Raw genomic sequence first — 17,165 nt, 5'->3', positions numbered from 1 at the left:
TTTATTCTGCACACAGATGGAAACAATTTAGAGGGGACACAGCTCCTGACTCACCCTCTGCATCGCTGCGCTATTGTAATGTCTAGCGGGTCCTTTAGCCTGCCATTCTAAAACTGAAACCTGTCTGAGGCAGTCTTAATGACTGCGTCCACTAAGCATTAGACTAAGTGGTAGCTATTTCCAGCACTCCAAAAGTAATTGCCTTTAAATGTCCCTCTTAGGAGCCTGGCTTGCCCAGCCTTTATTTAACTGGAGAAGCTGGAAATGTAAATCTTAGGGAATAAATTTAAATATAATCAAACTATCCCCCTCATCCCCCTCCCCTCCCAGCCCTGACCTGAATGTATCCCTCTTCCCTGCTCATCTCCCAGTGTTTTGTCCCCTCCCTGTCCCCCAGCCCTTCTGGGCTCTTCTTTTCCTCTCCCAAATGCAAATGGCCTTGGAAAAATCCCACTTCTGGGCCACTGCTCCTCGCGACTGCGCTAAGTGCCCCTGGACACTGATCTCTCCTCTTTTCCTCAGGCCAGGTCTACACAGGCACTTTACACTAACTTTCTGGCTCAGGGGTGTGAAAAAACACCCCTCCCCAAGGGCAGCAAGTTACGGCGCTCCGTGCGAACCAGGCTACAGCGCTGGGCACGGCGCTCCCAATGCGTTAGCCACTCCCCTCACAGAGGTGATTTACATAGAGCACTAGGCCGGCCTGCCAACAAGGGGCGGGGCCAAGGGGCCATTGTCGTGGGGCCCAGAAATTCAAAGGGGCCTAGGGCCTTGGCTGCTGCTGCCATAGTAGCAGCAGCCGGAGCCCTGGGCCCTTTAAATTGCTGCCGGAGCAGCTCCAAATCTATGAATTTCTGCATTTCTCAGAATTGCTGCTGTCTGTTTTCTTTATTTGCAAATGTCAGGAAAAGGCAAGATTGTACCCAGTGTGGAGACTGGAGGGAGGGGAGATTTTCCTTTCAGGGGTGAGCGGTCCCCAAAGATGCATGAAGATTGCCTGACACTAATGATGTTAGTCCGATGCAAAATTGGGATCTATCTGCCCAGGAAAGCAGCTTCACCCAATTTGCTATTCAATGCTTTAATGCACGTTTATCCCAGAACTGTATTCCCTCAGTTTCCCTGCTCTGTAAAATGGGGATAATGAAATATATAGGTGTGAGGCCCGACCTGTGAAAAAGCTGTGGAGACCCTCGGGGAAAGGTGGGATATGAACACAAAGTTCTAGCATTAATATGAGCCCCTTTATTTCTGCTTCTGAACTATGCCTGTGAGGAACTGCAGCCTGAGTCGGATAATTCAGTTTTCTTTTTTGTTAAGGCTGCCCACAGGCAGCCTGGAGAAATTAACATTACTCCTCTTACAACAGGGCACAGCGGGCCTGGATGGGAAGAATGGAATCAAAGGAGCTAAAGGCGACCGAGGTCTGCAGGGTCAGAAAGGGGAACCGGTGAGTCTAGCCAAGAAAGCGAGAGAGGGCTATTGTGAAGGCTGAAAAAATGGCTTGAAGCCTTTTTCAGTATTGCCAGCCTCCATTGTCCAAAAACCATGAGATTGGCTTTAAAATCATGCGATTATGTAAAAATAATCAATGTGTGGGGGGCGTTATTTGCCTTTTGCTATTTGAGACTTTCGGGTACACCAGGGTCGCATTTTGAATCTTCCTCTACTGCTGCAAGTGCTAGAAACGTGCTTTTTCCTTAAGAAAGAAGGCTGAAATCATCACATAGCCACACGACCCCAAGAGTTGGAACTTTAAGGAAAACAATGGCTATCGTGAGTCTCGTGGCAAAATCCCGAGAGTTGGCAGCACGGACCCAGATTTCTAGAAAAAGGAACCTGTAGCTTCAATCGCTGGCCCTCGGGTGCTTTTGTTGCTAATTACGGCATGACACTAGTGGAGAACTCTGAACTATGCCTTGGGCAGATTCTCCGCAGGTATAAATTGGAGTCGCTCCCTTGGACACTGATTTGCACCTGCTGAGAATGTGCCCTGAGTCTCTTGTGACAGGGTTTTAAATTTTCTCATGCTGAATTCAGCTTTGGAGACATTTGCCTATATGTTACTTAAGATCATAAGAACGGCCATACTAGGTCAGACCAACAGTCCATCTAGCCCAGTATCCTGTCTGCCAACAGTGGCCAATACCAAATGCCCCAGAAGGAGGGAACACAACAGGTAATCCTCATGTGGGTTTGCGACTTCTTTGGAGGATAGGGACATAATTCAAAATGACCTTAGCAAGTTAGAGAAATGGTCAGAGGTAAACAGGATGAGGTTTAATAAAGAGAAATGCAAAGTGCGCCACTTAGGAAGGAGCAATCAGTTCCATACATACAAGATGGGAAGCGACTGTCTAGGAAGGAGCATGGCGGAAAGGGATCTAGGGGTCATAGTGGACCACAAGTTGAATATGAGTCAACAGTGTGATGCTGTTGCAAAAAAAGCAAATATGATTCTAGGTTGTATCAACAGGTGTGTTGTAAGCAAAACTCGTGAAGTCATTCTGCCGCTCTACTCTGCACTAGTTAGGCCTCAGCTGGAGTACTGTGTCCAGTTCTGGGCGCCACATTTCAAGAAAGATGTGGAGAAATTGGAAAGGGTACAGAGAAGAGCGACAAGAATGATTAAAGGTTTAGAGAACATGACCTATGAAGCCAGGCTTCACGAACTGGGCTTGTTTAGTTTGGAAAAAAGAAGATTAAGGGGGGACATGATAGCGGTTTTCAAATATCTAAAAGGGTGTCACAAGGAGGAAGGAGAAAATTTGTTCCTCTTGGTTTCTGAGGACAGGACAAGGAGCAATGGGCTTAAAGTGCAGCAGGGGAGGTTTAGATTGGACATTAGGAAAAAATTCCTAACTGTCAGGGTGGTCAAATATTGGAATAAATTGCCAAGGGAGGTGGTGGAATCTCCCTCTCTGGAGATATTTAAGAACAGGTTAGATAGACATCTGTCAGGGATGGTGTAGACGGAGCTTGGTCCTGCCTTGAGGGCGGGGGGCTGGACTCGATGACCTCTTGAGGTCCCTTCCAGTCCTATTATTCTATGATTATTCTATGATTCTATGTGATCCCTCCCCTGTCACCCACCTCCAGAGAAACAGAGGCTAGGGACACCAGTCCTACCCCTCCTGGCTAATAGCCATTGATGGACTTAACCTCCATGAATCTATCAGGCTCTTTTTTGAACCCTGTTAAAGTCCTAGCCTTCACCACATCCTCTGGCAAGGAGTTCCACAGGTTGACTTCCTGCCACAGTATCCACAGCACCTGATAAAATTGGTGCAGGAAGAATGGGCAAGAAAATCAGCCAGCTGCCAGTTCCACAAATTTTTCTAGGAAGGAGATTTTTTTGTTACGGGAGGCAAGGAGAATTGTGGGAGCTTTCTTCTGCAGGCAAAAAGTGACTTTGCCTCTGGAGCAAAGGAGCTGTAATTAGTATATGAGCTGGCAGAGACTTGCTAATAACTGGTAGCAGTAACAGCACGGCTAGCATGGGCGGTGGGAGGGGGGAGGAGGCAAGCCCCAGCCCCGCCCCTTCTGCCTGAGGCCCGCCCCTAGAGCCAAGCCCCGCCCATCCCCAGCCTGATCCTTCCTGGCCACTTGGAGCGCTGGGGCTGCCATGCTGCAGCCATGCCCCGGCCCACCTCAGTGGTCAGCGGAGCTGGGCTGCCATGCCACAGCTCCATCCCTTCCTGATGGCCGGGGGGAACAGGCTGCCATGCCATGGGCCCAGCCTTCCCCAGTGGCTGCCCCAGCCTTCAGCAGTTGGGCGTGTAGGCACTTTTGGAAAGGCTGTGCCTACATTACCGACCATTCGTGACAGCTAGGCTCTTTCCAAACCTCAGGACACTCAAGGCCAGAATGGTTTGCTGCTCCATTGTGGCTCGGATCTCAGCAGTGTTATTCCAGTCCTCTAGCTATCAGGAGCCCCTGTTCTAGAGTTACCATAAAACAAGCTGCCACCCCATAGATAGGGACAGCCCTCTGTCAGCCTCTTCACACGCCAACCACATTCTTAGCAGCCCTGCAGAAATCAGTAAATTGCGATGCGAAGATGACGGAGAATAGCAGAGAGAGAGTCACTCTGGGATCACTTTGTGTGTTGAATATCCTCTGCCGTCATGTGTGTTCCATCCCAGAGGAGGCTGCATTTCCATGGGGAAGGTGATCCTTTTATACAAGCTTATAAAACGTAACAGAGCCTTTGCGGGAAAACGGGCAATATAGATGCTATCAGGAGAGCTTGTACTGTTAACTTTCTAATTGCGTATCTTTGTGAATACGTCTCAGAAGGGTAGCTGTGGTAGTCTGCTTCTGCAAAAACCACGAGAAGCCCTGTGGCACCTTAGGGCACGTCGTTACAGCCGGGCAAAAGTTGAGTTAAGTGACGCAACTTCAGCTACATCAACTAAGTAGCTGAAGTCGAAATAGCTTAATTCGGCTTTTGGCGCTGTCTACACAGCAGGAAGTCAAAGGAAGAACACTTGTCCTCTGACTTCCCTTACGCCTCGTGAAATGAGGGTTACAGGAATTGGAGTAAGAAGTCCTCCAGCTCGCCATCATTTTGAAAAATTGTCAGTTATTCGGAAATAACACTGCTGTGTAGACATAGCCTTAGAGATTAACAGATTTATTAGGGCATGCGTTTTAGCAGGTAAAACTCACTTCATCAGATGAATTAGAGTGGACTTTACAAAGACAGGGGTATATATATTATGTTAATGAGGCTAATCAAGTCAAGGTGGAAGTGGGTCATTCACAGCAGCTGTTGTGGAAATGTGAATATTAAGAGAGTGGAAATTGCCTTTGTGTAGTGTGTTAACCAGTTAAGATCCTTATTCAACCCTACATTGATTGTATTGAATTTGCAAATGAACTCCAGTTCAGCTATGCACGCACACACCATGGCTTATGTGTCATTTATTCAGGGCGGGAAAGGTGATCCTGGTATAACAGGCGACCTTGGCCGGAAAGGATTAAAGGTAAGAAATGGCCATCAAAGAAATAATGTGTACCTTGGCTGTTCTCCAGAAGGGGGCGGGCGGGGAGCAAATATGAAAACTGCTTGGCCTGAATGAGTGTAGAAAACAGCAAGCGGACCATTCCGCTAGGTAGGTAGATGGCAGGTGAAGAAGAGAGGAATGCAGAGAGTTTACAAATCATAGGATCATAGAGTCCTAAGGTTGGAAGAGACCTCAGGAGTCATTGAGTCCGAACTCCTGCCCAAAGCAGGACCAACCCCAACTCAATCATCCCAGCCAGGGCTTTATCAAGCCAGGACTTGAATGCCTCTAGGGATGGAGATTCCACCCTCTTCCTAGGGCACCCATCTCAGTGCTCCCCCACCCTCCTAGGGAAAGAGTTTTTCCTAATCTCCAACCTAGACCTCCCCCACTGCAACTTGAGACCATTGCTCCTTGTTCTGCCATCTGCCCCCACTGAGAACAGCCTCTCTCCATCCTCCTTGGAACCCCCCTTCAGGTAGCTGAAGGCTGCTACCAAACCCTCCTTCACTCTTCTCTTCTTCAGACTAAATAAGCCCAGATCCCTCAGCCTCTCTTTGTAGGGCAGGTGCTCCAGCCCCCTCATCATTTTAGTTGCCCTCCGCTGGACTCTCTCCAATGCGTCCACATCCTTTCTACAGTGGGGGATCCAGAACTGGACGCAATACTCCAGATGCGGCCTCACCAGAGCCGAATCAAGGGGAATAATCCCTTCCCTAGATCTGCTGGCAATGCTCCTCCTATGCACCCCACTATGCCTCCGAATTCTTCCTGCTTGTTTCCCAGCAGGAAGGCTCTATTAAGCCATGCATGAGTTGGTGCTGGCCCTTTGCACAGTGGGGAACAGCACTGTGTTTTCTCCTGCTAACCTTTACCCGCGGGTTGTCATTTCTCTCCAAGGGCTTGCGTGGTTTTCCTGGGCCGACGGGGAGCCCCGGTGCAGATGGGATAAAGGTGAGGTCTTTTTATTGTTTTCCTCCTTTTGACTTTAGGGTTAAGGGAATTCAGCGCCAGTGAAGGGGCTGTGCATGGCAGTGAGGTCCTCCTCGTTACTAGCCACCGGTCAGACACAGCACTGGGCCGTGACAGATCCTGCCAGTCTCCGTCCCAGCCTGGAGTCGCTGCCTGTAGGGCTGAGAGCAGACGTCACATCCCATTAACCACCCCACCCCCTTTCTAATCTTCTGTTCCCCACCTGCTTCACTTTTCACTCTCTTGTTCCACACACAGGGCGAGATTGGCAGCCTGGGGAAACCGGGGGTCCCAGGGTCAGATGGACAGCTGGGGCCAAAGGTGAGTGGGAAATGAATTCCCCAACCCTCAAGTCCCTCTCGGCAGGCTTTCTGGGCACAGAAATGGCCCTGATGTAACACAGTCTGCTTTGAAATGGATGCAGTCCAGTCGGCGCGAGCTCACGTGTAGACGGGCTTACACCAGTTTCAGACCGGTTGGCGTTAGCTTCCATGCAGTTGGTAACCGCATGTAATTCAATGGCTGCAAATTTCAGACAGTTTACCGGGGCTAATGAACCCTGCAGGGAACACCCTTTCTGAACAGCAAAAGCTGAATGTTAATATCCATCCGCGAGCTCTGGGCTTGGTTCCTGATGTTGGTTTCCTTTCCGCATCTCCACAGCTGGTTGGGGGTGGGGAGGGCCGGTGACAGGTCAAAGCATTAGTTGGCTTGCTCAGAGCCTGATCTGGAAGCCCATAGAAGTCAATGAGATTCTTCCCACTGGTTTGAATGGCATTTAACCAGACCTCCATTGTGGCATCCAAAGCTGGTAACATGCCAACCAATGTTCCCTCTAATTTTTTCCATCCATGTGTGGAATAATTTTTTCTGTGCACCGAGGCATGTGTGGGTGTGCACCACCAATAGAAGCTGCTGCAAGCTGTCAGCGCTCTGCTGATCAGCTGGGTGGCATTTTAATTTCTCGGCTTACAGGGAACACTGAGACCAACCTATCTGCCGCCAGTGATCCACCCAGGCAGAGGGGTTGCAGAGGGAGTCAGACAGACAGACAGACCCTGTATGTGACTCATCAGAATGTCTCCTGGGCTAACCAAATTCTAGTAAATGTGAACTGCAACACTCAGACTCGAGACGGCCCTGCCATCGGAGGGAATCTAGCTAGCCATGACATCTAAACAGGCCTGCTGACTGGGCGGGGAGGGCAAAGGAGCATATTCTGAATAGGCTGGGGCAGCAGCAGGAGCAGCTGGCTCTCCAGAGCCTTTAAATTGCCACGCCACACGCTCTGGACTGCTCTGAGGATTGGGAGAGGGCACGCCATTATCCAGGCAGTGCTTGGGGTGGGCTTCCTCGGCCCTGCCCCTTCCAGGAGCATGAAGCCAGCCCCCCACACACAAATAGGGTTGCCAGGTGTCTGGTATTGACCCAGACAATCCGGTATTTTCGCCTCCTATCCAGAAAAAAAATTCAGAAAATACCAGACACCTAAAATGTCCGGTATTTTCTGGTTTTTTCCCTGCCAGGAGGCAAAAATACTAGACACCTGGCAACCCTACGACATACTCGGCAACTGGGCCCGGCCTCCTGACAGCCCCTACCCCCAAAAACCCTGCTTACCTGGTTCTGCAGGGAAGCTGTGTTCTGGCTTGATCAAGAAAAGAAAATGGCCGCTGGCAAAAAGCCTAAAGATCAAGGGGAAGCAATTTTGCCTTCCCTGGGTCTTAGTGCTCAACCTCTCCCCTGTTTCTATCCCTAATCTGCATGCACTGAAAGGGACATGCTGTTTTAATGCTGTTTTTATTTTATTTTATTGCTTAATCATTCTTTTTTTTTTTTGCTCAACAGCTTTGGTCTCCCCCTCCCTCCCCCAAAAGAATTTTTTTCCCCGGTGGTTTTTTTGGGGGGGAGGGGTCGGTATTTTTGGTTAAACCATCTGGCAACCTTACACACACGCCTTGCCCATAGACCCAGCACGGCTGTTGGCTCCCCTGCATCTAACTGAGTTCCTCCCGCAGTAGGAGCACCAGGGCCTTTCCAAACCGCATGTGCATTTGTAACTGAATTACAGCTCGCTTGGTAAAAGACACACAGGGCAGGGAATTGGCTTTGATTTTTCTCTTGTCTGTCTCCAGGGTGAACGAGGAATGTCAGGGGCAGACGGCCCCGTGGGAGTTTCTGGGGAGAAAGGAGAAAAGGTCAGTCTGCTCCAAAGACCACTGCGAGACCATGCTTTGAATGAGCCATCAATCCCACGGAGTTAATGAAGTTAGACTCCTGCTAACTCTCGTGTGCCCTTTTCCGCGGGCGAGAGGCCCCTGTCTTAGGCATTAAGCATCGTCTGCACTTAATCCTTGGGCTGGTCTGGACACGAAAGTCACACTGTTTATCTAACCTGGTGTAGATAAAGGGGTACAAATCCCCCAGGGTACGTCTACACTGCACACTATCCCGAAATAGTTACCCCGTGTCTACACAAGCTGCCCGTTATTTCGATATATTTTTCAAAATAACGGGTGCGCTATTTTGCCATCTCGGTAAACCTCGTTGCACGAGGGATACGGGATGGCTCGAAATAGTGTGTTATTTCGAAATCTAGCCCTGTGTAGCGGCGCCAAATTTCAAACTAAGCTATTTCAAAATAGAGTCGAGATAAGATACGCAATTTGCATAGCACAAATTGCATACCTTATTTCGAGTTTAGGGTGCTGTGTAGACGCACCCCTAGCAGGGACACAGTTCTAGCAGAGTAAAGGCACTTTATCCCCGCACAGCTGTTCCTGGGCAGAAAGGAGAATAAGCAATACGGGGATAAGGTACCTTCATGCTGATAGAAATGTGTCCACACGAGGGAGGTACCACTAGAATGGCTTTGATAAAAAAAAATTGCACCTCTTTAAGCAACACAGTTGCACTGGTACAAAATCCACATGCAGGTCAGGCATTGGCTTTAGCCCGGGTCTTGGCTGCCAGATCTTGATGCTGGTCCCAGCTCCATTGCTGTTGGCCCTGGCAGGACTCCCCGCCACCAAGTCTCCTGCCACTGGGCTCCTAGGCCAGGAGCTGTCTGGCCCAGGACCCATGGATGTTGCAGGTCCAGAGAGTCTTAGGAACTTGTATTAGGAAAATCTGTCTATGTGAAGGGATGAAACCGGTATCCAAGGAAGGCTGCGGAAGCCCCGTCACTGGGGGTTTTCAAGACATATACAGTGAACCCTCGTTTATCGCGGTAGATAGGTTCCAAACCCAACCGCGATAGTTGAAAATCCGCGAAGTAGGGACATGTATATTTAACATGTATACAGCGAGCCCTCGCTACTTCGCGGTTCGACTATCGCGGATTCACGTATATACATAATGTAATGAAAAAAGTCCGCGAAGTCGTGAATCCGCGATGGTCGAACCGCGAAGTAGCGAGGGCTCACTGTACCTGTGAGGGATGATCTAGGTTTATTTGGTCCTGCCTCCTTTTAATTGCAGCTGCTATAGGGAGGCAGGATAGCTCAGTGGTTTGGGCATAGGCCTACTGAACCCAGGGCTGTGAATTCAATCCTTAGTGAGGCTATTGGGGGAAAAAATTTGTCAGGGATGATACTTGGTCCTGCTGTGAAGGCAGGGGACTGGACTCAATGATCTTTCTTGCCACCTTTATGATGCATTTTCATTAAAGCCCCAGCTCCCGGAGTCATGGGATTGCCTGAGAATCTCAACTTCCCTTTTCAAAACCAAAGCCAAGTTTCCGCCCCCTGTGGTGGAGGAGAAAAGCTTGAAAACGTGAAACCTCCAGGCTCACGCCCCCGAAAGCAAGTAGAACAAGCCCAGAAGGTTGTATTTCTAAAGCCTCATGGTTTTAAGCCTAGCTTGGGATTTCGGGAAGGAGTGCTATGCCAGGGAAGCATTTTTCTCAGCTCTGTTGTTTTATAACGGCGCTGGATTTATAATTTCTCATTAATAATTGTGCACGCACGAGCACGTGTGAGTTTAGTGATGGTGAAAGGGGCCAAGTAGACGATCTTCACCCGTATTTATCTCATCACCATCACTAGTGCTGTTTTCTAGGGATAAAAAGAAAGTTCAGCCTCTCAGAACAATCAGTTTCTGGCTTCGGTAGGGAAGCTCTCAATGGTGGTTTTTAGCACATTGGCAATAGTCCAGTTGGAATAACACTGAGACCCACCCCGCACCCCCAGTTCATTTCATGCAGGTCATTTAATCAGTCAAGGCATGACTGCAGTTTGCTGGCAGTTTTATCATGGCCTGCAGCTTAGTGCCAAAAGGACGCATACTATTACAGCAAGTGGGCAGCCAGATGTGCTGCCCTGTGAAACTGGAGGTTTTGTGTTTTTTGTAATGGTCCCAAATCAGGACAGAGAACCAAAATTTTAATTTATTTTTTCCATGCACTGAAATTCCAGAAACCAGCTCATTGCAGGTTAATTGAAACATTTCGTTTATAACTTTCTGTCCTTTTCCTTTGTCTAATAGACAATGACGTTTCAAAATGAAAAGCCACTTTGAAATGAAAATGTGAAGGATGCATTGGAAAAAGATTGAAACAGGATGTTTTGTCACTTTCAAAATGTGGTTTTTTCCTAAATTAAATTTAATCAAAATTGAAACCATTTGCTCTTCCCCCTCCAAAAAATTGGTTTTGTTGAAATGACATTTTCCAATGGGAAACTGTTGTGATGCAAATTTTTCAACTATCTCTGTTGTATTTCCAGTGGCTGGTCTCTGCGGCTGTTCATTCATTCTTTTATTCTCTGTAGTTGCAAACTACACTATTATCTAGGTATTGCTCCTTTTGTATCCTAGAGAGTTTTTGACATTAAAAACAGGCTTTCTGTTCACTTTTACATATTTTTTCTCACATTGCAAATAATGCCCCTGAATTGACTCTACCCTTCTCTAGTCTAATCGCTGTGTTATTATGTGCAGTGGAAATGTATCTGAGGGAGAATTCATGCTGGCTGTTTCTCTTGCCAGCCTTAAATGGTGTTTCTACATGCTCCTATTGTCAAGACTTTGTAAAACTCAGTCTGCGGTGGGGAGAGGGTTTTAACTCAGAAATCCATGATACGGACAAATGGAGCTCTTGAAATCGGAACTGCTCGATGCAATGCGGATGTATTCCCAAATGCCAATAGGGATGCAAAATATCCTGTTTAATTAGTTAACCAGTTAAACATTAAGTTTAACCAGTTAAGCCATGAAATGGGCAGGAGGGGACAGGCTGGAGAGGTCCAACTACCCACCATGGGTGGATTGGAGCAGCCCTCGCACTGTGGACAGAGTCTGCTTTAGCCCAGCTGTTTCCTGATCTCAGCCCATGTGGGCTGGGAGCCAACAGCCCTGTGCAGGGGCCCTGTGGGACTTTTGTTCACAGCAGGCCGCAGGCGGGGGCTGTGCCCAGGTACCGGTTACCTGTTATCTGGTAAGATTAACCCGTTAAGGGTGATGCTTACTGGGTAACCAGATAACCAGTTACCTGGTAACATCCTACGTTACCCACACAATTGTCCAGGCTACCTGTCTGTCTGCTATTAACCAGCGAAAGGACAAGGAGAAGGAAAGAGAGGTACAGCAAGAGTGAAGGGAGCAGGATGAAGAGAGGACGAGAGAATCGTTTGCCTGGGAAAGGAGACGAATAAGAGGGGACATGATAAAAGCATGTCACATAATGACCGGGACAGAGGCAGTAAATTGAGAGCGGCTTTCTCCCAGGTTCATTTCTCAAGGACAAGGAGACGTAACATCAAAGTGGCAAATTCAGAACTGAGGAAAGGAAGCAGGTCGGAGGAGGTTTTCCTTGGGAGCCGATTATCCCCAACTCCTCCTGCGGCGGGTTTCTTGCATTTTCTTCTGAAGCATCTACTTGAACTGTGTTGGACACAGGACTCTGGAGTAGGGATGTAATAGCGGAGTCGATTAACTGATTAACCGATAAGCAAAAGCGTATAGGTTAATGCTATAGACAACACGCATTTCCCTCCCCCGATCCTAGCTAGTAAATTTGTTAGCAGGCTGGCCAGAGGCCCGGCTCGTGCCAGGTCCAGAACTTACCCCTGCTGTGTCTCTTCATTTCAAGTGTATTAGGAGCCAAGCCAAGCAGGCAGGCAGCCCAGCTCAGTTCTGGCTTGCGCCAGGTCCAGGAGCTCAGACCCCCTTACACAGGAGCTTCTGCCACCCCACACTGCTGCCTCTGCTATTCTCTTGTCCCCGGGGGCAGGACCAGCAGCCAGGTATGAGAGGTATCAGCATGGGGCAACAGGCAGCCGTCCTCAAGGGGAGCTGGTTTTTAAACCGGCTCCCCTCCTGGACCAGCTCCCACCTGTCACCCTGCGCTGCTGCCTCTGAGACCTGGCTGCTGGCCCTGCCCCCGGGGACAATAGACTAGTCAACTAACCGATAAAAATTCATGAGGTTGCTCGACTATTCATTTAACCGATATCTAACATCCCTGCTGTGGCGTGGATGGACCCTGGCTCTGGACTAGCCCCTGTGATCCTGTGAAAGAGAAGAGGAGCTTTGTACTTTCTTCTGGCTAGTTTGCTTTAGACGTTCTCGCTTTTGTGGCTGGCCAGCTCCTGCGAACGCCTCCTTGGTATTGCGGCCACGCACGCGCTTATGCAAGTCAGCATCCGAGGCGCAATTAAACGGAGAGTGGCCGGGGGTCACCTGTGCTAATTGGGAAAGCAGGCTCCGCTGGGCAGGGGGAATGCGTGGCATTCATCATGCCGGGGGCCTCCCGTCTTGCTCCTCCAACACTCAGTGACCCAGCTGACTCATCCGCCGTCTCATCCGGCAAGAGAGCTGGGCTTTGGCGGGGTCCGGAGGATGGGAAAGGCAGCGGCTCTCCCTTCATCAGAGCTTAATGTGACTCTCCCTTGCTTCCGACGACGGGCTTCTATTTTTAGTGTTCCAAATAAGCATCCGCATGACTTAGAAATGCAGCCGGGCTGCATCACGGAGGCCTTCCCCTCCACCTCCTTCCACCTCCTCTTCTCTCCTTGTCCCACTTCTGGGGAAATCTCATTAGTGCTCATTAGCAGGCATTTAACGGCTCAGGTATTGGTAATGGAGCCTTTCCATCTCCGGGCTTGCTGACTCATCCAGCCTAGGCCCCAGGGGAGTGAGAAATACGTTACCAGGCCGGGTATTGAGAAATGAGCTGGACATCTCACTTTAGTGCCCAGCCCATGGATGGCATAGACTCATTGAACCATGGAATTGGAAGGGATCTCGAGAGGTCATCAAGTCCAGTCCCCTGCCCTCACGGCAGGACCAAGCACCATCCAGATCATCCCTGACAGGTGTCTGTCCAACCTGCTCTTGAATATTTCCAGTGATGGAGATTCCACAACCTCCCTGGGCAATTTATTCCAGGGTTTAACCACCTGACAGGTAGGAAGTGTTTCCTAATGTCCAACCTAAACCTTTCTTGTTCCAATTTAAGCCCATTGCTTCTTGTCCTAGCCTCAGAGGCCAAAGAGAACCAGTTTTCTCCCTCCTCCTTGTAACAACCTTTTCTTGAAAGCTGCTATCATGTCCCCTCTCAGGGTACGTCTAGACTACAAGAATTCTTCCAGGATACCGGAGGTATCCCAGAAAACCTCTTTCATGACCAGGGATGTGTTTGCTCTTCCACTTTTTTTTTTTTTTTTTGCAGAAGAGCAAACGCCCTTTCGGAAGCCCCTGCATTCTTCATTCCAGTCTAGATGGGCCTAATGTCGGAAAAGCCTCTTGTGATGCTGTGGCAAAAAAAGCAAACACGATTCTGGGATGCATTAACAGGTGTGTTGTGAGCAAGACACGAGAAGTCATTCTTCCGCTCTACTCTGCGCTGGTTAGGCCTCCGTTGGAGTATTGTGTCCAGTTCTGGGCACCACATTTCAAGAAAGATGTGGAGAAATTGGAGAGGGTCCAGAGAAGAGCAACAAGAATGATGAAAGGTCTAGAGAACATGACCTATGAGGGAAGGCTGAAGGAATTGGGTTTGTTTAGTTTAGAAAAGAGAAGATTGAGGAGGGACATGATAGCCGTTTTCAGGTATCTAAAAGGGTGTCATAAGGAGGAGGGAGAAAACTTGTTCATCTTGGCCTTTGGGGGTAGAACAAGAAGCAATGGGCTTAAACTGCAGCAAGGGAGGTTTAGGTTGGACATTAGGAAAAGGTTCCTAACTGTCAGGGTGGTTAAACACTGGAATAAATTGCCCAGGGAGGTTGTGGAATCCCCATCTCTGGAGATATTTAAGAGTAGGTTAGATAAATGTCTATCAGGGATGGTCTAGACAGTATTTGGTCCTGCCATGAGGGCAGGGGACTGGACTTGATGACCTCTTGAGGTCCCTTCCAGTCCTAGTATTCTATGATTCTATGACAAAAGGATCGGAAAAAGCTACGCAAAATGCAGAGAGCATTTTGCGTAGCTTTTTCTGAAAAATAAATGTCGTCTAGACATACCCTCAGATTCCTCTTTTCCAGACTGAACAAGCCCAATTCCTTCAGTCTTCCCTCATAGACCATGTTTTCTAGACCTTTTCACCATTTCTGCGGGGTCTTCTCTGGACCTTCTCCAGTTTGCGGCAGCCAGAACTGGACACAGTGCTCCAGTTAAGGCATAATGAGCACAGAGTAGAGCGGAAGAATTTCTTCTTGTGTCTTGCTCACAATGCTCCTGTTAATACATCCCCAAATGATGTTTGCTTTCTTGCAACAGAGTCACACTGTTGACTCATACTTAGTTTGTGGTCCACTATGACCCCCAGGTCCCTTTCCACAATACTCTATCCTTGACAGTCACTTCCCATTTTGTATCGGTGCAACCGTTTGTTCCTTCCTAAGCGGGGAAACTTTGCATTTGTCCTGGTGGGATTTCATCCTATTTACCTCCATATCACAAAGCAGTGCAGGGCCCAAGGGGTGGCCATGGTGACCACTCTCACAATCGGCACCTTTGTTGGCAACTTCTGCAGAAAGGTCGGGGATTGAATGGGCCAGGGAATCCGAGGACTCTCTGAGCCCCAAAGACAGGTGCTGCAGAATGCGGAAGCATGTCGGCAGGGCAGGCACTGGCAGGCAGGATGGACTAGTGGAACGGGCATTTGGATGCTCAAGACCTGAATTTAAATACCGACTCTGTCACAGACTCCCTGCATGACCTTGGGTGCATCCCTTAATCTACCACCAGTCTCCAGCTATACAATAGCAGGGCCCTGCATCCTGGGGGGAATTGGGAGGATCAGGACAGCTGTGAGGCGCTCAGTGATGGAGGGGCGGATGAGTCCCTCGCTGGTTAGTCGCTGGTCTGTGGATAAATAGAGGCATTCAGATGCCAGGGCTGGCCATACTGCACCTTAGCAGAGGGTGTGCCCACCTGCCCCTGGCATTGACAGGGGAAAGGAGATGGGCATTGCTAGGGAGTTTTTCCTACTCCCAGCTGTCCCTTAGCATAGGAGGCTCTTTGGGGTCGAGTTTCTCTGAGATAACGAGGTTGCTCCGGGTGGTTAATCAGACGTGGGTGTATTTGTCCTGCTCTTTAGAGAGTGCCGCCAAAGGTGAGTCCCATTGACGTAACTCTGTAGCAAACGCCAGGAGTGCTTTGTCTTTGCACGAAAGTCTCTGACCCAATCTCTGTTTGGTTTTCTCAGGGAGCCAAGGGGGTTCCTGGCTTGGGCGGCTTTAAAGGGCAGGTTGGCCTGCCAGGGAAGGTTGGTACGGCTGGCCCCCCTGGAGCTCCTGGCCCGCAGGGCGACCCGGGACCACAGGTAAGACATTCTAGGAACATGCGCTGCACAGTTCACATCACTCTGGTCATTATCTGGAGGGGTGTGAGCTAGCGGGCTTAGCCCAGCCTGATAACCCCGGGGGCCAGTCACTTACAGCCGGCTTTTCTGGGAGGCTGACAGCCATACCCCCAACTGGTGTCAGCTTTTAAGAGTCTGCCATAGAGAGAGCCTGGCATGGGTATCATAGGCAGGCCCAGCCCTGTGCCCTGCCTGCTGGCCAGCTCTCCAGAGCTTCTGGGCCGAGGCAGTGGGGGCCACATTGTCCGCTGGCTCTCTGATGCTCTGGGAGGTGCTGCCCTGGGGCAGGGAGGGGGCAAGATCCAGCAGCCATATTGAAGGGGAGGAGGCTGGGCTGAGGCTAGCAGGCTTCAGTGGTGGGCACCATGGTCTCTGGTGGGCAGGCCTGCCTCCCCAAGCCTTGTGGTCGCTCACTGCCCATGGAGCCTGGAGCACTGGGTGCGAGATCTGAGCTGGGAACCAAAGTCAGGTGTGGATTAAAGCAGAGTGCACTCTTTGACCTTGGCAGAAGTATTGCTAATGTAGCTGAACACAGGCAGTCCTGAGGCAAAGCCAACACGCCAGAGCTGTCGGAAACGGGGATTGAACGTGGGAATCTTAGAGGGCTAAAGCCATGTGCCTCTACCGCATGAGCTAAAAGCCAGCTGCTTCATAGTTATGGCCATAGAGCAGACTTCATGCTCCTTTCTCAGGGATGTCAGTGCCTCTGTGTTACAGTAAGGCCATTTTCTAACCTTATTGGCACTGCAGCAATCAATCTTTCGGGGGTCGATCTAGTTGGTCTAGTAAAGACCTGCTAAATCAACTGCTGATTGCACTCCCATCAACTCTGGTACTCCACTGGATCGAGAAGAGTCAGGGGAGTCGATGGGAGAGTTTCTCCCATCGACGCCTTCCCACCCATGGACACACCGCAGTAAATCAAACTTAGCTGGAGTTGCGTACCTTAGTTCGACATTGCCTCCGAGTGTAGACCTGGTCTTAGAAGCCACAGACACTGAGTACGTGCGAGAACACACCCCAGAAGCTCAGTCCACAGGCAACCTGGCCTACCACTAGGGAAGAGGCTCTGCTAGAAGGGATGAATAGGGACGTTGTGCCAGAGACACTGGGAGCATGATACAAGGGGGAGTAACAAGCACATGGCATGACACACATAAGATGGCACAAGAGTTGTTTGTCTCCAGCTCTAAACATTGGGGAGCCTCACCTTAAACCTTTGTGCACTCTTGGGGAGCACAGAAATTCCCACTAACTGAGCCGTTCCTTGCCACTGGACACTTGTGAGTTAGCGTACCTGTAACCACGGCGCCAGGGCACTAGTACTGTGTCGTGAAGGCAAAACATCTGGCCAAGGGCTTTCGTCACTGAACGGTGCA

General features: G+C 49.6%; 1 protein-coding gene across 23 annotated transcripts in view; it reads left to right on the top strand.

Moving 5' to 3' along the window:
* LOC102464061 (uncharacterized) overlaps window positions 1-17,165 on the top strand; it is a 274,304-nt gene that overhangs the window by 210,285 nt on the left and 46,854 nt on the right. For 22 of the 23 annotated variants that reach the window (XR_012902993.1, XM_075925539.1, XM_075925506.1 and 19 more), the window contains 6 exons: window positions 1,370-1,450; window positions 4,935-4,988; window positions 5,910-5,963; window positions 6,240-6,302; window positions 8,117-8,179; window positions 15,631-15,747. Coding sequence is in view for 22 of the 23 variants with exons in the window: in XM_075925539.1 (XP_075781654.1) it covers window positions 1,370-1,450; window positions 4,935-4,988; window positions 5,910-5,963; window positions 6,240-6,302; window positions 8,117-8,179; window positions 15,631-15,747 (432 nt within the window). In the remaining variant the exon portion in view is untranslated. The remainder of the gene's footprint in view (window positions 1-1,369; window positions 1,451-4,934; window positions 4,989-5,909; window positions 5,964-6,239; window positions 6,303-8,116; window positions 8,180-15,630; window positions 15,748-17,165) is intronic. The other variant, XM_075925546.1, reaches the window with a different exon arrangement.

This window comes from Pelodiscus sinensis, chromosome 1 (genome assembly GCF_049634645.1).
Source record: "Pelodiscus sinensis isolate JC-2024 chromosome 1, ASM4963464v1, whole genome shotgun sequence".
In the NCBI taxonomy this organism is placed as follows: Eukaryota; Metazoa; Chordata; order Testudines; family Trionychidae; genus Pelodiscus; species Pelodiscus sinensis.
Note: the sequence above shows the minus strand (reverse complement) of the source record. Positions and strands in the feature narration are given on the sequence as shown.